General features: G+C 33.5%; 1 protein-coding gene across 8 annotated transcripts in view; it reads right to left on the reverse strand.

Annotated features, from left to right (window-relative positions):
- Window positions 1–23270, reverse strand: part of LOC128892938 (ras-specific guanine nucleotide-releasing factor 1-like) — a 163230-nt gene extending 139960 nt beyond the window's left edge. For 7 of the 8 annotated variants that reach the window (XM_054153602.1, XM_054153601.1, XM_054153603.1 and 4 more), the window contains exons 1-4: window positions 22675–23269; window positions 9363–9557; window positions 4838–4968; window positions 3887–4003 (exon numbers count right to left, since the gene is read on the reverse strand). In XM_054153602.1, the coding sequence (XP_054009577.1) occupies window positions 3887–4003; window positions 4838–4968; window positions 9363–9390 (276 nt within the window). In that variant the 5' untranslated portion in view covers window positions 9391–9557; window positions 22675–23269. Of the gene's footprint in view, window positions 1–3886; window positions 4004–4837; window positions 4969–9362; window positions 9558–22674 lie in introns of all 8 variants that reach the window. The other variant, XM_054153605.1, reaches the window with a different exon arrangement.

Consider the following 23270-nt stretch of genomic DNA (forward strand, 5'->3'; position numbering starts at 1 on the left):
TCAGCATCAGCATCAGCATCAGCATCAGCATCAGCATCAGCATCAGCTCCAGCACCGTTACCTTGGAGGCTCACCCCGCTGACCACACCCCGAGCACGTGAGCCCGTGTGGACCATCCCACCCAACGACCTGCGGTAGGAACGTTCCATCCAAAAGGTGCTCAACCTCATCAAGTAGTAAGTCCGAAGATTAAAAATTTCTAATAAATAGTAATCACAAAGGTTGGCTCAATCCGGATCAGGATCCCGTCCAGACGCGAGTCGTTTAAGAGAGGCGTGGGACAAAAAGCAAGCATCATTTGATCGAACCGGGCGACAGATTTTCAAAATCTGAAATCCGAGACGTGACACATGTATGATAAGGTAGGTTGTCTTGGAACACCTTGGTCAGTGGTGTAAGTGATATAGGTTCGTATCTAGCTCTAGACACTCTGTATTTGATCCAATGCAATGGACCAGAGTAATTATTTATGTCATGTATAAAAACGTATATTATAGACGTACTGTTCAAAAAATTAGTTCGAAATTATGTCTGGTTTATTGAAATACCAAAACAACTAGCCTTGAACCACCTTGGACAGTGGAGTAAGTAGTGTAAGTTCGTATCTAGTCAGACACTATGATGAATGCTTTGAGTAAGTACATACAGAATCAAATGGTTGTTTGAATCGACACAGAAGCTATTAAATAAATAGATTTTGTACGAACTATACGTTCCTTGTAGTTCTAATCAGTATTTACAACCAAAAGCTTCTCTTTAAAATGACTAAATTGAAATGATTGACTTGTATGTTTGGAAGTTGTTGGACAATTTTTGTTATGATAACATAGGGACTAATTGTAATAAAAATTCCTTTGGATTTTCTTAAAAAGGAGCAGGTCTAAGGAAAATCTTATTTTATTATATCAACAATAAATGCTGTTTACTATGAAAAAACAAAATGGAAACGCAACTAAATCTCATCATACTCCAATCCATACTCCAGTTTCAATATTTCTTTACATACTTTTACACGAATTACCTTCTCGACGCCGACGTGCCAACCAGTCAAGTTTATTATAAATTTCTATTAGAAAATGACGAACTACTACGATGTACTTTACCAAAACAATACAGAAAATAAACTGTATAGCTTCGAAAGTGATTTCATACCTGTCTAATGGCAATAGTGTTTAATAATTTAACTTTAACTCGGAAATGTTTAATTGTCTAAGATCGATGCTTCAATTTTGACCACCTCTTTCGCAGCGTATCGTACACTTCAGAGCCTGGAAGCTGTTTTTTTCAAAAGCCCACTCGACTTTGCACACGTATCCCGTTACTCGTGACACTTGACCTCGATGCCGCCCATGTTCGTGAAATGGGTGATTCGAGTGAAAAGGATAGTCGCCTTCTGTAATCCTCGAAAGGCAAACGGAAGTACAGCTGCCGCAGTTATTGCACTTTGATGAAGAAAAAAAGTCTGATGCGTGAGTATGTGATTAAACTAGGAGCGTGAATTTTTAGACGCGGAAGATTGTAAGAGGAGAAGTAACGTTTAGGGTATTTTAGAATTTGTAACTTTCGCGTTAAAAATAATTAACGATTTCTAATAGCAGTTCCTAAACTTAACTATTAATTTTTAAGACCCTTACATGTGACTAATTTTATTTTATTTTATTTCGATACGGATTTTTTACTAAAAATAGTACATCAGAATATTTTATTGTCACATTACCTCGATACAAATAATCCACATTTAATATTTATTAAACAGAATTTTCCCGAGGCTCTTCTGCATTTTACATAAACCTAAAAGCTTCCCAAAGAGATAATTAAAAAATGACCATCCCTTCCCTTTAAATTAAAGTTTGAAAACTTTGAAAACCTTTGAACGGCTTCGAAGACCGAACCGACTTCGTTATAATTAATTATTCACGCGGAACATGAATAATAATTCCATTTTTAACTTCCCCCTTTTTCACCTTGGTTAGCTTCTAACACAGCAAAGGACTTGGAAACTTCGCGTAGAATAATTCACGAAATTTAATTCTTTTAAATTGTAATGAGGGGATTTCTAAAAGGGGATTTAATTTTATTTTTTAATAACAAAACACACCTGTCAGCGTGGTCAGTGTGCTTTCATTTAAAATACTAGGTTGTCCCAAAGGTTCTTTCGTTTTATTACCACGTGATACATGCATGATATTTTACGTTTTATGTTACGTTACTAAGTTGTACAAAGTATATTTTGCTTTATTAATTTTTTTCATCCATTTGGAAGCAGTATAATGTCCAGACATTTTATGGTTTGGTAACAAAATAGCATTTCAAGAACATTATCGTATCGAACTAAAAGAAAAAGAACACGTTTCAATGGAAAGAATAAATAATAAACACTTGGGACATGTGAAAACTTTCTTATTATTTCTTTTATTGTTGTAAAACTTTTATCGTTATATTCCTGACATTTTTCTGATTAAAATGAGTCCAAACACGACGTAATTCGAAACATATTTACTTGTAACAGTTTATTATGTATCATACAGGGTGTCCCAAAAATTTTTGAGGTTCTTGAAAGGGGTGGTTCTCGGAGTTATTTAAAACAACTTTTCCCTTAGCGAAAATATTGTCCGAGGCTTCGTTAAGAAGATATTAACGGAAAACCCTGACCAATCAGAGGTCTAAGATTTTTAGGACACCCTGTATATCGTAGAACACTAACTAAAAAAAGGTGAATAGTAAATATCGTCTGAATTATATCGTGTTTGGTCTCATTTTAATCAGAAAAATGTCAGAAATATGATAGTAGAAGTTTTACAACAGAAAATTTGAGAATAAAAAAGTTTCATCGTTGGATTACATTGTTTCACCGACACACCTCGTTGTTTTCGCTCCGTCCTCTTCTTTACTCGCTGTTCTTTTCTACCTTCGAAGCTTGACGGCAAACATCAGGGAATGTACGAAGTCTACCATAAATGCACTAGTTTAATCCCGAGTTTACCACAAATGCACTAGTTTAATCCAGAGTCTACCATAAATGCACTAGTTTAATCTAGAGTCTACCATAAATGCACTAGCGTAATCCCGAGTCTACCATAAATGCACTAGTTTAATCCCGAGTCTACCATAAATGCACTAGTTTAATCCCGAGATGCATTTATGGAGACTTTACTGTGTTCCACTTTTATATTAACAACGCGTCAGAAAAATGAACATTGATCCCCTCTAGGATCGTGAATGATGGTACAAGCGAAAAGGGCGTAATTCTACATGAAAAAATAAGTCGAAAATATTTAATCCTATCTAGACTCCTCAAGAGGTATACCTCTGCGTATAGTTAGCTGCGAGATTTGGTATCATTGGCAGTGTTAAAATAATCTAATATTCTCGTAAAAGCTTTCTTTGATTTATCATACTTGTAAACAATTCTCCGGTATAAATGAAATTGATAAAATCTTCTTCTCAGAAATAAAATGTTTATTTACATAAACACTGTTAGATAAAGCACCCTCACATCAAAAAAATTTCATACCCACGATTCATTAAAAAACAATTTCTAAAGCGTCTTTTAAAACGTCCTTTACTTTCAACTTTAACTTGAATAATGAGACGATTGTGAAAGTCATGAAGTTAACGTTTTTTCGACGCCACGTATCGTTATTTCTCCACTTTTACTACGCCTGAAAGTGCCCCTGTAGCGTATCGAAACGAATCCAATATTCCATAATAGTTTCCCGGTGTCCGTGCGGGGCTAACCCAATTAAATTTCCCAGCGCGTTGTAAATCGCTCTTTGAAGAATCGAAGCCTCGCTTCTTCCATCCCTGAGAGCTATTCTCTCAGCGTTCGTCGAACAAGCTACCGCGCACAGGGACCCGACGCAACACGAAAACTGAAAGCACCTACCTGTTTGTCAGGCTCTTTGCCTTTGGCGGTGATGAGACGATCGCAGTAGCATCCCTCCAACATAATGACGCCGTTGGGCCTCGAACAGTGCTCGTTCTCGTAATAGAACAGCAAATTCTGAAACAGACATCGACGCCCTAATCAGTTTTCACTGAATGGGACCAACTCTCGTTTCGCGATTCGATTTTAATGGGAAATGGAAACGGATCAGTTCTCGGAGAGTTTAAAAGAGTAATTGCTGGTAAAAATATTTTGTATATAGCGAGGAGTGTGTCTTAATGGAAATTCAAAATGTTTTTGAAGGAATTGATTCCCAGAGGGGGATGTAGAATAGCGTATAAAAGTTGTAGTGAACTTATAGTAGATTTCATATGGTATTTTTAAATTTTTACCTTCAAGTGCAATAGGAGTTATAGGCAATTGCGAGCAACGCGCTCTAAAGAAGTGAATGAACATGAACAAGGACATTTTTAAAATTGAAGAAAGAATACAAATTTTAATTTAGCCTATATTTTATTTTTGTCAATACTAGTGTACGATTTACTGTCTGAAATTAGATAAAAATAATATATATTCAATGAAGAATTTAATACTTAGTACTTCCTTTATTTTTATGACAGCATTAACTATTCTTGAACAACCTTCATACTTTCAACTTTCAATTATTAAGTTTTTAATTATTTCATATAATTAATCTGATTCAATATCATTTCAATGAATTCAATATGATTTTAATGATCCGAGGATCCTGGGTTCGAATCTCCGTGCCTTATTTTTCGTAGAGACTCTTTCAATATGAAGTTTAAAAATCTCTCAAGATTTTCCTAAGATGTTCAGAAACTTCAATTTTGAGAAATCAGAAAATCACATTCGACTTGTTAATAGCTCCAATTATAAACAATTCTCGGTAGCCCAAATGGTTTAGAGAAGGTCGAGCAAAGGCTAACTCACCTGATACAAAACGAACCATCGTAATTGCCACTTAGCTGAGTCGGCGGTCCGCTTATGCAAATATCCTGTCATGGAATGGTCGTACTGCGCTTTCTCCGAGATCATGATGAGCTGGGAATCATTCACCCTCACTGCAACCATAAAAAGAATATTCCTCGTAAATTGCAGGCATCGCGAAACTAAATCCAAAACGTAATTGTGATATTAATTTGCAATTACCCGGAACGCGTCGCACAGTAGTCCGAAGGCCGAAAACCAGACCAAAATGCAATTTTTGAAGTTTCGAACACACTTTTTTCAATATTGTGCGTATGTTGTATGCATATGAGTGCATTACATGAAGTTTGAAATTTACAAAAATAGTAATCAGCTACTGATCACTGATATACAGAGGTTCAAAGTTGACGAAATTTCATGCTCCTTGATATCGTGAAAAGTGGCGCATGTTTATTGTGTCACAGAAAGTTTATCCTCAATAGATTCATATGTAAATCATTTTATCATAATAGTAGATGTTATAAACATAAACTTTTCACAAGAACAAAGTAAAATATCTTTGGATTCACTATTGTAATTCCCTTCTCAATATGGTATAAATTTTAGTTATCTTTCGATGAATCGGAAGAAAAACAAAGATGATAGTCACCGAGTGACACGCTCTGCCAAGTTTCTTGATATTAAGTAACATGTCAGGTATGATATCCAATTGAGAAAACTTGCCCAAATTTGCGCCATTTTAAGTTATTTAAATTTAAAGTCCATGCTTATAAGGAAAAGAAGCGGCATTAAAACAAACCTTATTATCCTTAATTTTAATGTAACATTAATTTATTATTGTTATTTCTGCCAATGTATTCTAACTATGTTGCCCAATAAACCTAGAAATCCTATTTCATAAAAAATTCATAATAATTTATTATTTTTAATATGCATGTCGGCCATATTGGATCCACCATTTTAAATTTGGAATTCTGATAGCAGATTCGTAATTGCAACCCAAATAACCCTAAAATACCAAGGTTTTTGGCCATCTGGACCACTGTGCGTTGTCTCCCTAAACGTCGCAAGTTCGATTTGGAATTTATTTGAAAAATTAAGTAACGCTCAATAAAAAATATCACACCTTTTTTAAAGCTCAATTTTAGTTTTTAATTTTATTTGCTAAGCACAATTTCGTTTGAAAGCGATTCAACGTTGAATTTTAATGAAATTTTGGCGTGTAAACATTGAAATTTTGTTGTTTTATTTCAAGGGGGCTTCAAGGGGAAATAAATTTGAGCATTTTTCGTATGGAACAACTCTGCAGGGTATCCCGTATCGCCATACAACAGAGAATCGAACGATTCTCTACAAAAAAAAGGAATAAAAAAACGTGGAGTGAAGCCTCTCCATCGGGAGCTGTGTTTTCGGAACGGCGACTGCAAATATCTGGCGCGTGTGTTTGCATTTAACCAAATATAAACAAGTCGGTCACTGGCTCGCTTTCTATGTGATTTTTACGAGAAAGTTTCGAGGATAAAATCCATAACAGAATTAATGGGTTTTAGATGGGTACCGGTGACACAACATAGGGGTAATACAATATTTAAAAATTCAACAACAACATCCCGAGAAAATAAAAGGAAAAATATGAGAAGAAATGTAAAATTTGTATGTTTAACAAATGTATTTGCATGAAGGTACAAGATTAGCAAAATAAACTAGAAACCTAATTTCTATCGTGAATTAATCCATTTTTGAAATTTTTTAGAAAGAAATATAATAACCGTAATTCGAATAGAATAACCTGAAATGAATTTGTTATTAACCTAGTTGAATAAAAAATTGGTTTGACAATTAGATAGTCAATCTAATATACGAGCTTCAAAATGTATCTAGAGAATTTATATGGGGAACGTTGCATTATAATTAGAATGTCAAATCGATCTAATGGCAGTAGTGTTTGAACAGTGTTCTTTAATAGGCTTGTATTAATAAGTTTCATGTTCCTGCTGGGATTATAATTAATGAAGATAGGGTTCCAAATCCTTCTACACTAACGATCAAAACTTAGCGGACAAATTTTTAAACGGTTCAAAAACATGGAAGTTTTCAACCGATTGGAATTAAACTCCGTGAGGAGTAGTTTTATAGTGTCCTCTGGGCGTGTGTAAAGTTACATGGGCGAGGGTTGATGCAAAGGGGTTAATTCACCCCCCTAAACGGGAGGGTGTAGAAGAACGCCTCTTTGAAACAGGCCAGGAATGACGGAAGGGGTTGAAAAATTCAAAAAAACCTTTGGGGCGACTCTCCTTGATGCCCTCTACAAAATGCACCCTTTGAAATCCCTCTCGGACAAACCCACCCCCAACAACCTCCCACCCCCTCTAAAATCCACAATTTTTTGACGATGGATTCGATTTTGGACTCAATGCATTCTCTGGACTCCCCTGACCCAGAAAATGCCATCACCCGTACCGTGCTCCCCATAGGCGCCCTTGGGGGGGGGTGGAACAGCTTGCAAATTTTCAACCCCCTTCGTAAAAAAAAAACTTCCACGCATCGGAGGCCGATGAAATTCACTATGTTTGTTCTCGATACATTAAGGACGAATGCCGAACAGGTCCCGTTTCGAAAACTCCCCACGGAGCTGAAAGGAAGGGGGGACAGAAGTAGGGATGGTCCACCCCCAAGTGTAAGGGTTGGAAAATGTCGATTTTTTTTAAAAACTTGCTTCCAACTTCAGGCCCATCTGCAGGGTGAACGAGTAACCCCATGTCAACGCCGTTCATGGATTCGGACTCACGAATACTTCATTAACAGATCTTCAAAAAATCAGATTTTTTCAATCACGCTTTCGTTGTCAAATCGGAGTAAATATGAAAGAGTAGTAAGTGGGCCGGACGGAGTAGGCATTCAGAAGTAGTAGAAGTAGTTCTGCACGTGTACGTGGTCAGCCCTTACACTTGGGGGTGGACCACCCCTACTTCTGTCCTCCTTCCCTTCAGCTCCGGGGGGAGTTTTCGAAACGGGACCTTTTCGGCATTCGTCCTTAATGTATCGAGAACAAACATAGTGAATTTCATCGCCCTCCGATGCGTGGAAGTTTTTTTTTTTACGAAGGGGGTTGAAAATTTGCAAGCTGTTCCACTTCCCCCCCTAAAGGGCGCCTATGGAGAGCACGGTATGGGTGATGGCATTTTCTGGATCAGGGGAGTCCAGAGAATGCATTGAGTCCAAAATCGAGTCCATCGTCAAAAAATTGTGGATTTTAGAGGGGGTGGGAGGTTGTTGGGGGTGGGTTTGTCCGAGAGGGATTTCAAAGGGTGCATTTTGTAGAGGGCATCAAGGAGAGTCGCCCCAAAGGTTTTTTTGAATTTTTCAACCCCTTCCGTCATTCCTGGCCTGTTTCAAAGAGGCGTTCTTCTACACCCTCCCGTTTAGGGGGGTGAATTAACCCCTTCGCATCAACCCTCGCCCATGTAACTTTACACACGCCCAGAGGACACTATAAAACTACTCCTCACGGAGTTTAATTCCAATCGGTTGAAAACTTCCATGTTTTTGAACCGTTTAAAAATTTGTCCGCTAAGTTTTGATCGTTAGTGTAGTAAAATAAAATATGGAATATAGGAGGTAGAATGTGGAATATGGAATGTGGAATGTGCAATGTGAAATGTAGGATGATGAATGTAGAATGTAGGATACAGAATGTAGAATACAGAATATAGAATACAGAGTATGTAATATAAAATATACAATATGGAATATAGAACATGGAGTATAGAATGTGAAATGTGGTATGTAGAATAAGGAATGAGGAATGTGGATAGAGGAATGTGGAATGATGAATGTGGAATATAGACTACAGAATGCAGAATATAGAATATAGATACAGAATATAGAATACAGGGTATGTAATACAGAATGTATGTTGGCGTCAACGTCCTTAGGAACCTTTTATAGTAAATAGTTAATCGCATTTTAGACTGCGACAGTTTTATGGTAGGGTCAGGACGACCGGGCGTATTCCTGATGAACGCCAGGCGACCACCATGGGCGGTCGGCCGGCGGGAGATGATGCCTCGGCACTAAGTATCGAGTGTCGAAGGTCTGTTTGTTTATATCTAACAGATGTGTCGATTGGCAAGCAATCCGAGGTTGCATTGCCTAAAAGTACAAAGACGTTGTCCTAGAGGATCTGGCCACGGAGTGGGAAAGGCATTGCCTTTTGGTAAGAGGACTGTGAGGTACAGCACGACACTTACCCCAGAACCGTTGAAGGGAAAAGACGTTTGTATTTTTCTAACATATAGAATATAAAACATACAATATAGAATATAGAATAGAAAATATAGAATGTAAAATGTGGAATGTAGAATGTAGAATGTGGAATGATGAATGTGGAATATAGAATACAGAATGCAGAATATAGAATATAGAATATAGAACATAGAATATGGAATATGGAATATGGAATATAGAATATAGAATATGAAATGCGAGACTGAAAATAAATATTAACATAATTTCAATCGTAACTCACCGGTTCTTTGCATCTTCGGGCTGAGCATGGTCACGGCTGAGAAGTATCAATTGTCCAGTGTTTTTTGTACGCGATGGGATGACATAGAAAATACCACTGTGCTGTCGACTGTGTTGCCTGCGGACGTTTCTCGTGTCGCAAGTACCTTAGGAACTTCAATTTCTTCAGTTTCTTCGAGGAACTCCCTCTATGGAACTAATAAAACAAGCAGAAAACAGCACGTAAACTTCTGTACGCAAACATCGCACACAAATATTTTCTAAATAAGTTTCTATTTTTACTAAAATTGTGATTCAGGTTAATGCCGGAAGAATGCATGGAAAGTTCAAATATCAACTGTAATTTCTTTTTAATAATATTCTGACGTTCCAATCGCAATATTTCAAGTGCTAATTAATTACATAAATTCTAATTTATTTTACAGAAATATTTTTAATGTTTGTACGCCATTGAATTAATTAATACGTGTACTAAATAAAAATAATAAACCTTCGGAGTTTCGTATTCTTTTTCTTACATTCCTAATAGGTCACATTATGCAGCAGAAGGTCGCAAATAACATAACATGTCGATATATTTCTTCGTTTAAGAAAAGCTGAAAGTTTCTCAGTGGAAACAGATGGTTAACTGCAAAAAATTCTAGGCTGTTGGGTGCACTTATCAGTAAGACTAATCGAGCAACTTCTAAACTTTACTTGGAAGAAAAATGCGCTCACACATGTGGCTACCCGTGAGTTATTATTGTCTCGAGTATTCTGGCTAGAACGTACAGGTTCCATTCTCCCATTTCACAGGAATAATATTTATTCCAGCTTAAATTCTACTCTATCAATAAATAAAAATAAAAGTAAAAACACTTTTCACAGATTTTATTTTGATATTCTAAGAAATGTACTAGAAATTATAACTTAAGTTTTGGAATCTTAAGAGCATTTAAGAAAATTTAAGTTATTAAGATTTTATTATAATTACAATTATAATTATTATAGATAATTTAAGATTCTATTTTGATAGTCTAAGAAATGTAGTAAACATAATAACTTAAGTTTTGGAATCCTAAGAGCATTTAAGAAAATATAAGTTATTAATTCTGCTACATTTCTTATAATATTAAAATTTCGTACATATGAATTATTACTGTCTCGAATATTCTATCTAGAACGTAGATTTTATTCTTCTAAATTCCACTCCACCAAGTAATAAAATAAACTCTAGTTTATTGCAACCATACAGTTGTTGTTACGATTACAAAAGTAAATTTATTAATTGTACTAGGTTTCTCGCAATATTAAAATAAAATCTGCGAAAAGCGTTCTTCTCAGAATATGATCAGATCACTCGAGCATTCGTGTTCGTTTCTTCCGAAATTTTACACACGTGTATCCCACCTAGTGATTCCCTCGGCGTTTGCAGAAACTTCATAAGGAACCGTCTGTTCTCAACGATGCGTGCAGACACGTTTCTTGGTCGTCAACGACCATTTACTCGCGAGCCATGTCTACCGAATTCTCCAAGACACTGTTTCTTAACCTTTCCAAACTCGCAGTATAGTTTGAAACACATTCTTAATTTTTACGAAAAAAGAAATATGAATAAAAATTGAAATGTTTCTTTGGTTCTTTTCGTTATCTTTTGGGAATAGTATTCCTCCGTAATACTGTAAAATTATTATACAGTCAGTGTAATAAAAATTCGAACAGGAATTAATTCAAAATAAAACTTCATGTATTTATTTTATTCACAAATTTTAGGGGAAGCAAGAATGAAATAAAACGTCATATATTTATTTTATTCACAAATTTTAGGGGAAGCAAGAATTAACAAACATTCCAACACATTTTTAGAGTAGATTTTGCATAAACTAAAGTTTATTACTTTTAATGTTAAACCTTTATTTCTTTTCTTATTAGTTTTATGTTAAATTGGTTGCTGTACGAGTACTTCTTACACTGACTGTAGCTACGCTCAACGAATTTTTCACTCTTTCATGTCTGATAAAACTCAAATAAATATTCTACCAATTCTGATTAAAATTAAAATATTTCTTTAGTCCATTTCGTCATGTTTCAGAATAGCATTTCCCCCATAACCCTATAAAATCATTACAACCATATTCAAAGAATTCTTCACCCTTTCATACCTGTAAAACTCGCATAAATATTCACCTAATTCCGAGTATTACGAATTTCAGCCTGATTTCAGCTGCGATGCTGCTGAAATTCACGCTGAAGTCACTTTGTAATCGCGATACGTTCAATCACAAAGAGTCGCACGCCGTTCCATTCAACTTCCCGCGAGCGTGGTGCCGAATTCCAGCAAACGTGGCGTTCAATCGCCATTGATTTTCGCGTGCAGATACGTCAGACATTCAATCCAGGCCAGCCAATGCGTGTAATGAAATAAATAATTGAAATAAGGGAATATTTATTTTGAAGATCTCGTCGACTGTTTGCCGAACACCAGTTCAATTGTCTGGATCCTCTTTTCTTCCTATTCCACCCTCTTCGGTGCTCGAATAAAATAAACCCAATCTGTCGGAACGTTTCGAACGAGTTGGGAGGATTAACGGAGTTTTATTTGTCGGAATATTAATTTATTGCACGAAAATACCGCTCACCCACTGCGAAATTTCATTAAACGCGCTTTCTTTTTTTTTTATCAGTGTCGACAACGGGACAAATTTTTTATTCTTATTTTCTTATTCTCAGAACGAGCAGAATTCCGATAAATATTGCATCGTAAATGAGCTTCTACGCAGTGGTAAGAACTGGCGAGTTTAATAGTTTCTATTTCCTAGTTTTTTTTAATAATTATTTGTAGGAGTAAATTTAGGGTTTCTAATTTTGCAGCATCTATTTCCAGTTTTCGGAGTTTCTTCTACAAACTAAAGTTCATTATGCAAAATTATAGTGATCGAAGTACTTCGTCCAAGAAAGTGTAATTATATAAAAAAAAATATATAAATATATAAATATATAGATATATAAATATATAGATATATAAATGTATAGATATATAAATATATAGATATATAAATATATAGATATATAAATGTATAGATATATAAATGTATAGATATATAAATATATAGATATATAAATGTATAGATATATAGATATATAAATATATAAATATATAAATATATTTAAAAAATGAGCTTCTGCGTAGTGCTATAGCATGTGTCTGTAATCGTTTCTATTTTATACTTTTTTTTTTAATAATTATTTGTAGTGATAAATTTAGGGCTTTTGATTTTGTGACTTTTATTCGTAATTTTTTGAAGTTCCTGTTGACAAGCTAAATGTTATTGTGTAGAATTATAGTGATCGATGTAATTCGTCTAGGAAAGTGTAATTGAAATACAAATTTAAAATTGTATACTAAATGTACCTAACAGTCAGATGAGATATTCGAAACATTCAAAAAGGAAATGATGAAATGCCTTCCATTTCCGAGGTAATTATTTCTATTTTTGAACAGGAATGAGAATAAAACTGCAGAGACGGAATGAACGGAAAACTCGTGCGTTGCACGCTTGTAAAAAATTCCGCGAAACGTTTCACTTTGATCGTTAAATCAATACTCTTTATTATTTCACTCTTCTAGACGAGTGATATTTTTAACAGAAAGCATTTGTAAACACGTGGATGGATGTTTACGTAAAGATTTACGAATTACAGTGTATCATTTGTTAAATAGAACGCTATATTTTTATTTCAGAAACTGAGAAAGAATTGAAAATAAATGTGTACCACGCTAAAGAACATGAACATTCTGACATTTTAACTGTGCCACGGTTGTTTTCATTAATTTTATATAATTTCTTTCAGCTTTACGATTCACTATGGATTTCCAAGAACGCATTTTATAATAACGTGACCTGTCAGAGGAAAGAAGTTCAGTGAAATTGGAGGTATATTTTCCAAAGGAAACTCGTGCAATGGACTAGAGTAATTATGTCGTGTATGAACACGTAAATATAGATGTAATGTTGAGGAATTGGTTTTAAAATTATCCTTGTTTATTGAAATACGAAAGCAGGTAGCCTCGGAACACCTTGGACAGTGCCGTAAGTGGTACGGGTTCGTATTTAGTCAAACACTGTGCAGTGGTATAGGTTCGTGGCTAGCCAGACACTCTGTATTTGATTCAATGCAATAGCCCAGAGTAATTATGTGTGCCATGTGTAAAAACGTATATTATAGATGTACTGTTGAAAAATTAGTTCGAAATTATGTATTGTGTATTGAAATACGAAAACAGGTAGCCTTGGAACACCTTGGACAGTGGGATCAGTAGTATAGGGTCATGCATAGTCAGACACACTTGTGAAAAAGATTGAAAATGTTCTAAATAAGTATATTCAGAATAAGATATTTGTTTCACTTGGTTAAAAAGTGCAAACTATTAAATAAATTGATTTTACACAAAACAACGCGTTCTTTGTAAATGTAACCAGTATTCACAGCCAAACGCTTCCAATTACCTAGCGAATGGTAACTGGATAGTTCCAATAACACATTTCAAATTACTTCGCGGAGGACAATAAGTAGGAGTAACTGTCCTAGTAATGAAACGATTAAGGCAAATGAAACTTTCAATTCACCAACAAATTAATTTAAATATCTCACACATCGATTTCTTTACCAATTAAAGAAACGAAAAAAGGTCTCTCTAAAATATTGCAAATCTAAATTCTAAATTCTCTATAAATCAACTATCAACTTGTACTTTTAAGAACAAACATTGTCAAACTCTTTGATCACTTTCCCAAATTAATTTAAATATCCTATATGTACATCGATTTCTTTACTAAATAAAAAAATAAAAGGAAAATGCCTCTCTAAAATATTCCAAATCAAAGTTCTAAATTCTCTATAAATCGACTATCAACTTTCACTTTTTAGAACAATGTATATGTACATTGATTTCTGTATCAAATAAAAACGAAAAGAAAAATAGATCTCTAAAATATTCCAAATCAAAATTCTAAATTCTCTCTAAATCAATTACCACTTTTCACTATTACGAATAAACATTGCCAAACCGTTTGATCATTGAGATATGCGTTATCACTCTCAGAACTACCATAAAAATGCCAAAAAAAAGTGGAGAAAATCCTATCTAAAATATCTGCTTGTTTCAGTTTCAAAACCCACGCGAAAATTTTCATTTTTAAGAGGAAACATTGCCCAAGTGTCTAATCACTGGAACGTGTCTTATCACTGGCATGAAATTAAGGAAGGTAAAATGCGAGAAAGATCGCATCACCGCGGGTGGCAGTGAAAGAGTAAAAACTTGGAGAATGCTGGAACAATTAGGATCTGATCACCGGAAATTCCCTGTGCTTTATCGCGGCGGTTGCTGGACAATGGCCAATCAATGCTCGACTCTAACAATACGGGAACATCGATCACCATTTCCAGAGAATTGCTCGGAGAAAGCGAGAAAAGGATGCGTCGATTCTGTAAAAAATTCTATGCCAACGATGGCACCGATTTAACTCACTTATATCCAAACTAAAAACAGCACAGTTTGCAAAAAGTACTAATTCAGTTATTGGGTCGTTTCGAAAGTTACTACATATTTTGTCCATCATAAATGCAAAAATATATAAAATAGCAACAATAAAATATATGCTACACTATATCATTATTAGATTTTGCATGTTTATTAATTTATTGCAAATGTGGGAAAATTTATGATAAATGCAAAAATATATAAAATATCAAAAATGAATACATGTTACAATATATCATTACTAGATCTTGCATTTTTATTAATTTATTGCAAATATGGGAAAATGTATGATAAATGCAAAAAAAATATATAAAATATCAAAAATAAAATCTCCACTATTTAGAAAATAAAACATGCCTTCATTTAAATTTCAAATCTGGATCTGGGTCTGTACAAATATAAAATTGCGTAAGGATCCACAGTATAATAACTACATACTTTTACAATTTTTGTAGATTCGGTGTAATTGTTTATCTTATGCATCCCATCGTTATTTGTTCCAGCACACATTTTTTTAAATAGAAAAAGATTTACCTCAAATAACAATGTCAAAAATCACCTAGATCAATTTTTACTGAATAAAGATCAGGACTTTTACGATGTCTAAAAGTATTGTACTCAAATAATCAATATATAATTCAATAAAATATTTATATATTAAAAGAACTATGTCTTTTTTTCCGTGAACAATAAAACGAAATTATTTGACAATATTTTGACAAGCTTAATAATGACTCGATCACTCGATTATTTTTTAATACTCATTAAAATACATATAAATATTTTTCGAGGATGAATGATAATGTGAAGGATGGATTAAAGAAATTAACATTATAATAAAATTCTGAACGATTGTGGAGGCTGCGAACAGTATCGCTGCGTTAAGACCTCTTAAAACACTATCAGTGCTTCATATTGGAATAGCCAGTGGAGCGTTCGCTGAAGTTGTTGGACATTAATCATACTCGACCCGATTGGAACGATCAATAATTACACAGAATCGTAATTAAGAATTTAATTCCCTTTGTGCTAGTAATTATTATACTGTAAAGACATCCCAATTATTTCCTCCGACGTTTCAATCATTTTACATTTAATAGTAGAGTAGCTTATTATCTCTCACAGATTAATCTATTATATTTCTTTAAGAGGATTAGAATTAAATGGTTTTGTAACATCGAAGCAATTGTTTAGAGTACATTTCTCTTTTCTTACATTTTCTTCAACGATCATTTACGATCGTATTAACTCTTGTATTATTTATTGTTTTATATTAATTACATTATTTTAATATATTATATTAGTTAATTATATTATTATAATTCATGCATACTAAGATATATATACAGAAATACGTGTTATCTAACTTTATATCAATAATATTAAAACATCATTATATACAATAGATTATATATGTCCATTATTTACGATTACATTAACTTTTGTATTGTTTATTGTTGTAATTATATTATTATAATCCATGCATATTAAGATACATAAATATTTGTTATGTAACTTTATTTCAATAATATTAAAACATTATCATATACAATTATATATTATATATATATTATAGATTATAAATTATATATGTCCAATATCTGCGATTATATTAACTTTTGTATTATTTATTGCTGTAATTATATTATTATAATTCTTGCATACTAAAATATCTACTTACAGAAATATTTGTCATGTAGCTTTATATCAATAATATTAAAACATTATCATATATAACACATTATATATATCCAATATTAAATTATGTAATCATTATACATATAAATAATATTTTCACAATCACATACACTTATTTTAACTTTGTTCAATCTTTTCCAAATCTGTACCAGTTCCTGTCTCCCCTAATATTCTGCATTTCACCAAAAATAATTTATCGCACACGCTGCACGTTGACATTGGTGTTTTGTTTGTCGTGTAATTACGCGTCAATTTGTGTATTTGACTCCTAACCTAATACAGTGTTTATTTAGCTGCATCGTTGCTGTTCATTTATCAACTTCGTGTTTCATTATTTTTTTAATTCGCCAACAGTGTTGCCTCACACCTAGCACCACGCTGTTATTACTTTAATACATTAAAAGATTATTTTGTTCATAGCTGTGCAAAGAGTTCTGTACACATTTCCTCTAACGTTCGGCCACGCTGTTTACCTGGGTGGCCAATTATTTCTGCTTCGAGAACAGTTGCACTATTATATCCAAATATGAAGCTCCCCCCAAGCCATTTCAATTTTCATTTCAAGCCTGACGATTCTCTCTATATATTATACCTAACGTAATCAAGAATTATAACTCGGATAATCATCGCTGATAGATAAAATTAGGGGTTGTAGATTTTTTCTTTGTAGGTTAAACTTTATAACTGAATTTGCTTTTAACCTTTATTAACTTTATATTTACACGTATCACTGGCTACAGTGTAAACGTAATCTGTCTATTTTTAATTTATATACTTGGTAATTGTGTGTTTAGTATTTATTATTTATTTAGAAATATTATACAGGGTGGTCATTTTATTGTATTTTTATTGTAATTATTTTATTATAATTGCTGTATACTAAGATATATAAACAAAAATATTTGTTATCTAACTTTATAACAATAATATTAACACATTATTATATAAAATAGATTATATATGTCCAATATATACGATTATATTAACTTTTGTATCATTTATTGTTGTAATTATATTATTATAATTCTTGAATACTAAGATATATATACAGAAATCTAACCTGTATAATTGCTTGTTAAATTCGATTAATTTTTTAAACGATATAAATGATGGTATGATTGGAAATGTTAATTGAAGAATTTATACAATTTTATTACTCGTTTATTAATTTTTCTCGGTGTTTATTCTGCAGTTCATCTTATGTAACTGTTGCATTTATTGAAAATGCGTTAAATGGACCCGTTCACGCTGTCTTTCTCAACAATGCTGACTCAATACTGGCATCATAATCTCCTACCACAATGAAAGAAAATTCACAATAGCAGAATAGATTGATACTTGTTCGCTTAGATGGTTCTGCTATTCTAAAGACAGCGTCCTTGGCTTTGTTTTTTTCTTTTTTCACTTCAAACTTCCATAAGGCGCGAAATTGTCATTTATTTATGATTTGTTAATGGTGTTTACTCGTATATTTATCGATGTTGTAAGAGACACTTTTAATTAATAGCACTTTCGATAAGTTATTTGTCAGGATATTTCATAAACTTGAATAATACAGTCATGAAGGGAGACTTATAGTGAAATTCAACAATATTTTAAAATGGTTATTATTAACAGTTAGTTGACATAAATCTTGTGTAATCTAATTTCACAGAGAAATAGGATATGTATTCGGACGTCTTTATTATGGAACGTAATTATTTCATTTGAATAAATAAAGACGATAATTAATTCCCCAAAACATCCGAAAACCACATACACATATACATTGCACATGCATTAAACATAGCTTAAAATGTATTAATTTATATATTTTGTGTAAAAACCCTTCTGTTCTTAATAAGAAATTAAAAACAAAAAGGCAAATGGTTTTTTAAAATATTGCGAACCTAAAATCTGAATTCTCTCTAAATCAACTATCAACTTTCACTTTTAAGAATAAACATTGATCATCTCGCAAATTAATTAGAATTAGATTTCTTTATAAAGTACAAAAACCAAGAAAAACTGTTTAAAATATTGCAAATCTAAATTCTAAATTCTCTCTAAATCAACTATCAATTTTCAATTTTAAGAACAAACATTGCCAAAGTAATTGGTCATCTCACAAATTAGTTAAAATGTCTTTTACATCGATTTCTTTACTAATAACGAAAACGAAAAGACAAATACCTCTTTAAAATATTCCAAATCTAAATTCTATTTTCTCTCTAAATCAACTATCAATTTCTATTTCTAAAAACAAATATTGCCAAAATATTCGATCACTAAAACGACTGCCCTAAAAATTCCAAAAGCTTTCCTCGCTTTTCATTAATCGTCTTCGCAAATTTCCCCTAGATCGCCCCGAAATAGTAAAACGAGTTCGAAAGTCCTATTAGTCACCTAATCCGATAAAAACCGTTCCACGTCAAGTTTCATGCAAATGTGAAAACTCGTTCTACCTTTGGCTAATTATTTATAGAGATTCAGCGGCTGTTGGTGTCGCTGCGCAAACGAAGAAACGTGACCCTTCTCGGAGGGAAATTCGAGGGTGGTTCGGTGGTGAAAAAGGTGAGCCGTGCGCCCGCATAATTCGTACCTTACGACCGTGTGCCCCGAGCTACAAATCACCACGTCCTTGGGAAACGAGAAACAGCTACGCGATCCGTGCGGCAAATACGTGGCATCGAATGGCAACGAAGAAGAAAATGGAGCGGTGAACGGTAAAAATACCGATACGAGACCCGATAAAGTCAACGGGGTGAAACTGAGGAGGAAAGGAAGGAAGCGTGACCCATGCTAGCGTGCGTTGGAGTCTCTGAAATCTCGTCGATTGCACTCGGCCATTCTCAGATCACGATGCATCGCGAATAACGTTGTCTCGTACCACATGCTCCTTTCGTTTTATTAGGAAGTAATATATACCTAATATTTTATGGTTTATGTTGTATTACTGAGTGGTATGGGATCCATTTTGTTGTAATACCTTCCTCTTGTTTGGTTGGAAGAAGTATAGTGTCATAGTGCAGTATACTTTCTAAAAATTGGATGGGTTATTAACAAAATTTAATACAAATAAAAAATTATATAAATATAGTGATGGTTTGTCATAGCACGACTCAGCAGAAGTTATAATGGAATTTATGAGGTAACCTCATGATTTTATATTTCTTTGGAAGCAGCACAGTGCCATATTTTTAATAATTGTGTGGGTTATTAACAAAATTTAATATAAAAAAAAAATTATAAAAATATAGTGATGTTTTGTCACTGAAGCTTCAGCAGGAATTATAGTGGAATTCTTGAGGAGACCTTATGATTTTATATTTCTTTGGAAGCAGCACAGTGCAATCTTTAAGAAGAATCCATTTTTAAGAAGAAATATTGCCAAAGTAATTGATCATCTCGCAAATTAATTTAAATGTCTTGCACATCGATTTCTTTATCAATTATTAAAACGAAAAGACAAATGCTTTTTCAAAATATTCCAAATCTAAATTCTAAATTCTGTCTAAATCAATTTCCATTTTTAAGAAGAAATATTGCCAAACTGTTTGGTGACCTCCCAAATTAACTTAAATATCCTATATGTACATCGATTTCTTTACAAAATAAAGAAACGAAAGGAAAAAGGCCTCTATAAAATATTTTAAATCAAAATTCTAAATTCTCTCTAAATTAACTATCAACTTCCAATTTTAAGAACAAACATTGCCAAAGTAATTGATCATCTCGCAAATTAATTTAAATGTCTTACACACCCATTCTTTTCCAATTATATGTAACGAAAAGACAAATGCTTCTCTAAAATATTCCAAATCTAAATTCTAAATTCTCTCTAAATCAAATTTAGTATTAAAAAAAATTATAAAAATATGGTGATGCTTTGTCACTGAAGCTTCAAAAGGAATTATAATGGAATTCATGAGGAAACCTTATGATTTTATCTTTGGAAGCAGGACAGTGCAATCTTCTTAATAATTGAATGGATTATTAACAAAATTTAATATAAAAAAAATTATAAAAATATAGCGATGGTTTGTCACTGAAGCTTCAACAGAAATTACAATGGAATTCATGAGGAGACCTTATAATTTTACACTTTAATAATATAATACTAAAATCTTTCACGTTTACTTTAATATAAAATTTAAAAAACTATATATATACATGTCAAATTGAGGTACCTCGTCCTTTTCGAATTTTCTGTAACATTTGTCTTGCATTGAAAAATAGAATGCTAAAGACCACTTTGGGAAAGCCATTTGCCTCTTTGCCTCTGTTTGGAAAATTTAATTTGGAACATTTTTGCTATTAGTTTGTAGACTCGAGAAATGGTATAACTTTTCTTCGAAATTTTCATTATAATTTTAAAATTTCATATAATTTCACAGTTACATAGGGATGAATAAAATGAGTTTGATATCGAGGAGTTGTTTCTCTGTTAAATTTGAAAAATGACAACCCGATTATTATTGTAAGATTATGTAAAAAGTTACGTGCAAGAATATATATTGTTTTCAAATAAAATATCATTGGTATGATTGAATCAATAAAAAGAAAATTTAAACTCCCTCCGGAAACCTTAACATAAGGAATTGAATCATTCTGAAATGATTCAACCGCCGTTTCATTCCCTAATTCATATAATTCCGCAATATCAATTCGTTCTGATTCCGCGATTACTGCGTGCTCGATGATTTATGGACGGTAGCTTATATTGACAGGAAACAGATTCATCTTCATTTGGCAGTGCCAAGAGTGACTCTAATATAGAGATATTTTCTCTCACAGAAAATAATTAGGGAAGCTCGTGTATTACCTACCGAATATTAATTGTCAACAAATCTAACGTAAAATAAATGCTAAATAATTACCAACTACGTAAGAATATTTATCGACAAGGATTCCGTAAAATTTATATAAATAATATAAGCTTGTAAACATCAGTCAATACTTCTATGACTCATTCCCTGCCACCGCCACACTCATTCATATCAGGAAGGTATAAATGTTTTAAAAAATCCAGGCAAATAATTTTTGTTTAATATTTTTATCATCGAATACTTCTCCAACTTTTTCATAAATTTACCTCAATTATACTTGAGATATGCATTTTATTGATCAAAATCTATCAGACTGTTATATAAAAATTATATTTTTAATCCTTATTCAAATCAAAATCAGAAAGGCTATTATTAAAATTTATATTTTTAATCATCATTTGCGATTGAAATAGTTGAATATCAAAGACTGATTACAAATGGGACTTATAGGAACACGTATGATAAATATGAAAAATTGTCCCTATTTATTCTGCATGAACTGTCTTTCATTCCATAAGAATACAACATAAAATATCTTCCTCAATTTTTTCATAAATGTACCTCAATTATCCCTTCAGCATACATTTTATTGATTAAAATTAATCACACTATTCGAATGTTATATTTTTCATCATTTCCCAACGAAATAGTTCAATATTCTGTCAAATTACTAGTGACTCTTATAGAAATACAACATGAAACACCTCCCACAATTATTTCAAACTAGTTTTTAATCAAACTATTCAAAAGTTATACACTTATTACCCAAATATTAGATATTCAATACAAATAAAAAAAAAAAATTAAAAATACCCCGTTCTTATCCACCCCGTATAACATAAAAATACATCATAAAAAAATTGCAAAATCTCCCATGTAGAACGTGTCTCACACTCACATCCGTACTCAATCCACCTGCAACACGTCAAACACCTCTCGCCTATTACTAGACTGCGGATCTTTATGCATTTATAGGAAATTTGAATGTACAAGAAAGTACAAATTGGAAACAATATGCAAAAATATAAAAAAGATTGAAAGTAAAGTTCATGTTATAATGTTTGCAGAATAAAATAAATTCCTATTTAGGTTCAATTTTTAACCGACTTCGAAAAGGAGGAGGTTACTCCATTCGACATGTATGTCTTTTTTTTTTGTAGCCACGTTTGCCAAGATTTTATTTTGCATAAAGATCCGCAGTCTACCTATTACCATATCCTCATCGCTCATCCTCGTCAACTCCTCTAAATCGAAGCGATAGAATAGAAGGATTTTCGTCACAGTACCTGTTACTTCTCCAGATATATCTCTCCCCCAGCGCTGGCCCGTTACCGCACCACCTGTTCGTGCTCCAGATTCCGTGTCCCCGCGCCTTTGCTTCCACCCCTCGGTCCACGAAACGGCGATCACGGTTTTCGGCTCGGAAGATTTTTGCGCGGAGGATTAATTTCGGATGGGTTACGGATCGGATTAGACGGCGATTAGACGGGGAGAATCACTGGACGAGACGTGAACGTGAACGTTGAAACTCGGTGGCCCGTAGCCGGCGCCCGACGGTCTCATGGTCGTGGATGTTTAGGCGTCGGGGGTCGCGACGTGCCTACCCGACGCGTCGCCACGGGTTCACGGGGCTGCCTCTTCTGCTTCTGTCTTTCCTCCAACCCCCAGAAAGCTGCGCTTCGCCGCTTGTCACTGCGCAGGCTCCGGGCAAAAGCCACCCCACGCGACATCATGGGCGGATCTATATGCGAGCTAATTGGGCTACGAGGAATGAGATCAAGTTCAATACGAATCCGTGAATCGATGCGCGACGAACGGAACTTGGTCCGGACTGGGACTCCTCGAGTTCTTCTTTCTTGTGTTCTAGGCGGTGAATCTTCAT

This window comes from Hylaeus anthracinus, unplaced genomic scaffold (assembly GCF_026225885.1).
Source record: "Hylaeus anthracinus isolate JK02 unplaced genomic scaffold, UHH_iyHylAnth1.0_haploid 2, whole genome shotgun sequence".
NCBI classification, from domain to species: domain Eukaryota; kingdom Metazoa; phylum Arthropoda; class Insecta; order Hymenoptera; family Colletidae; genus Hylaeus; species Hylaeus anthracinus.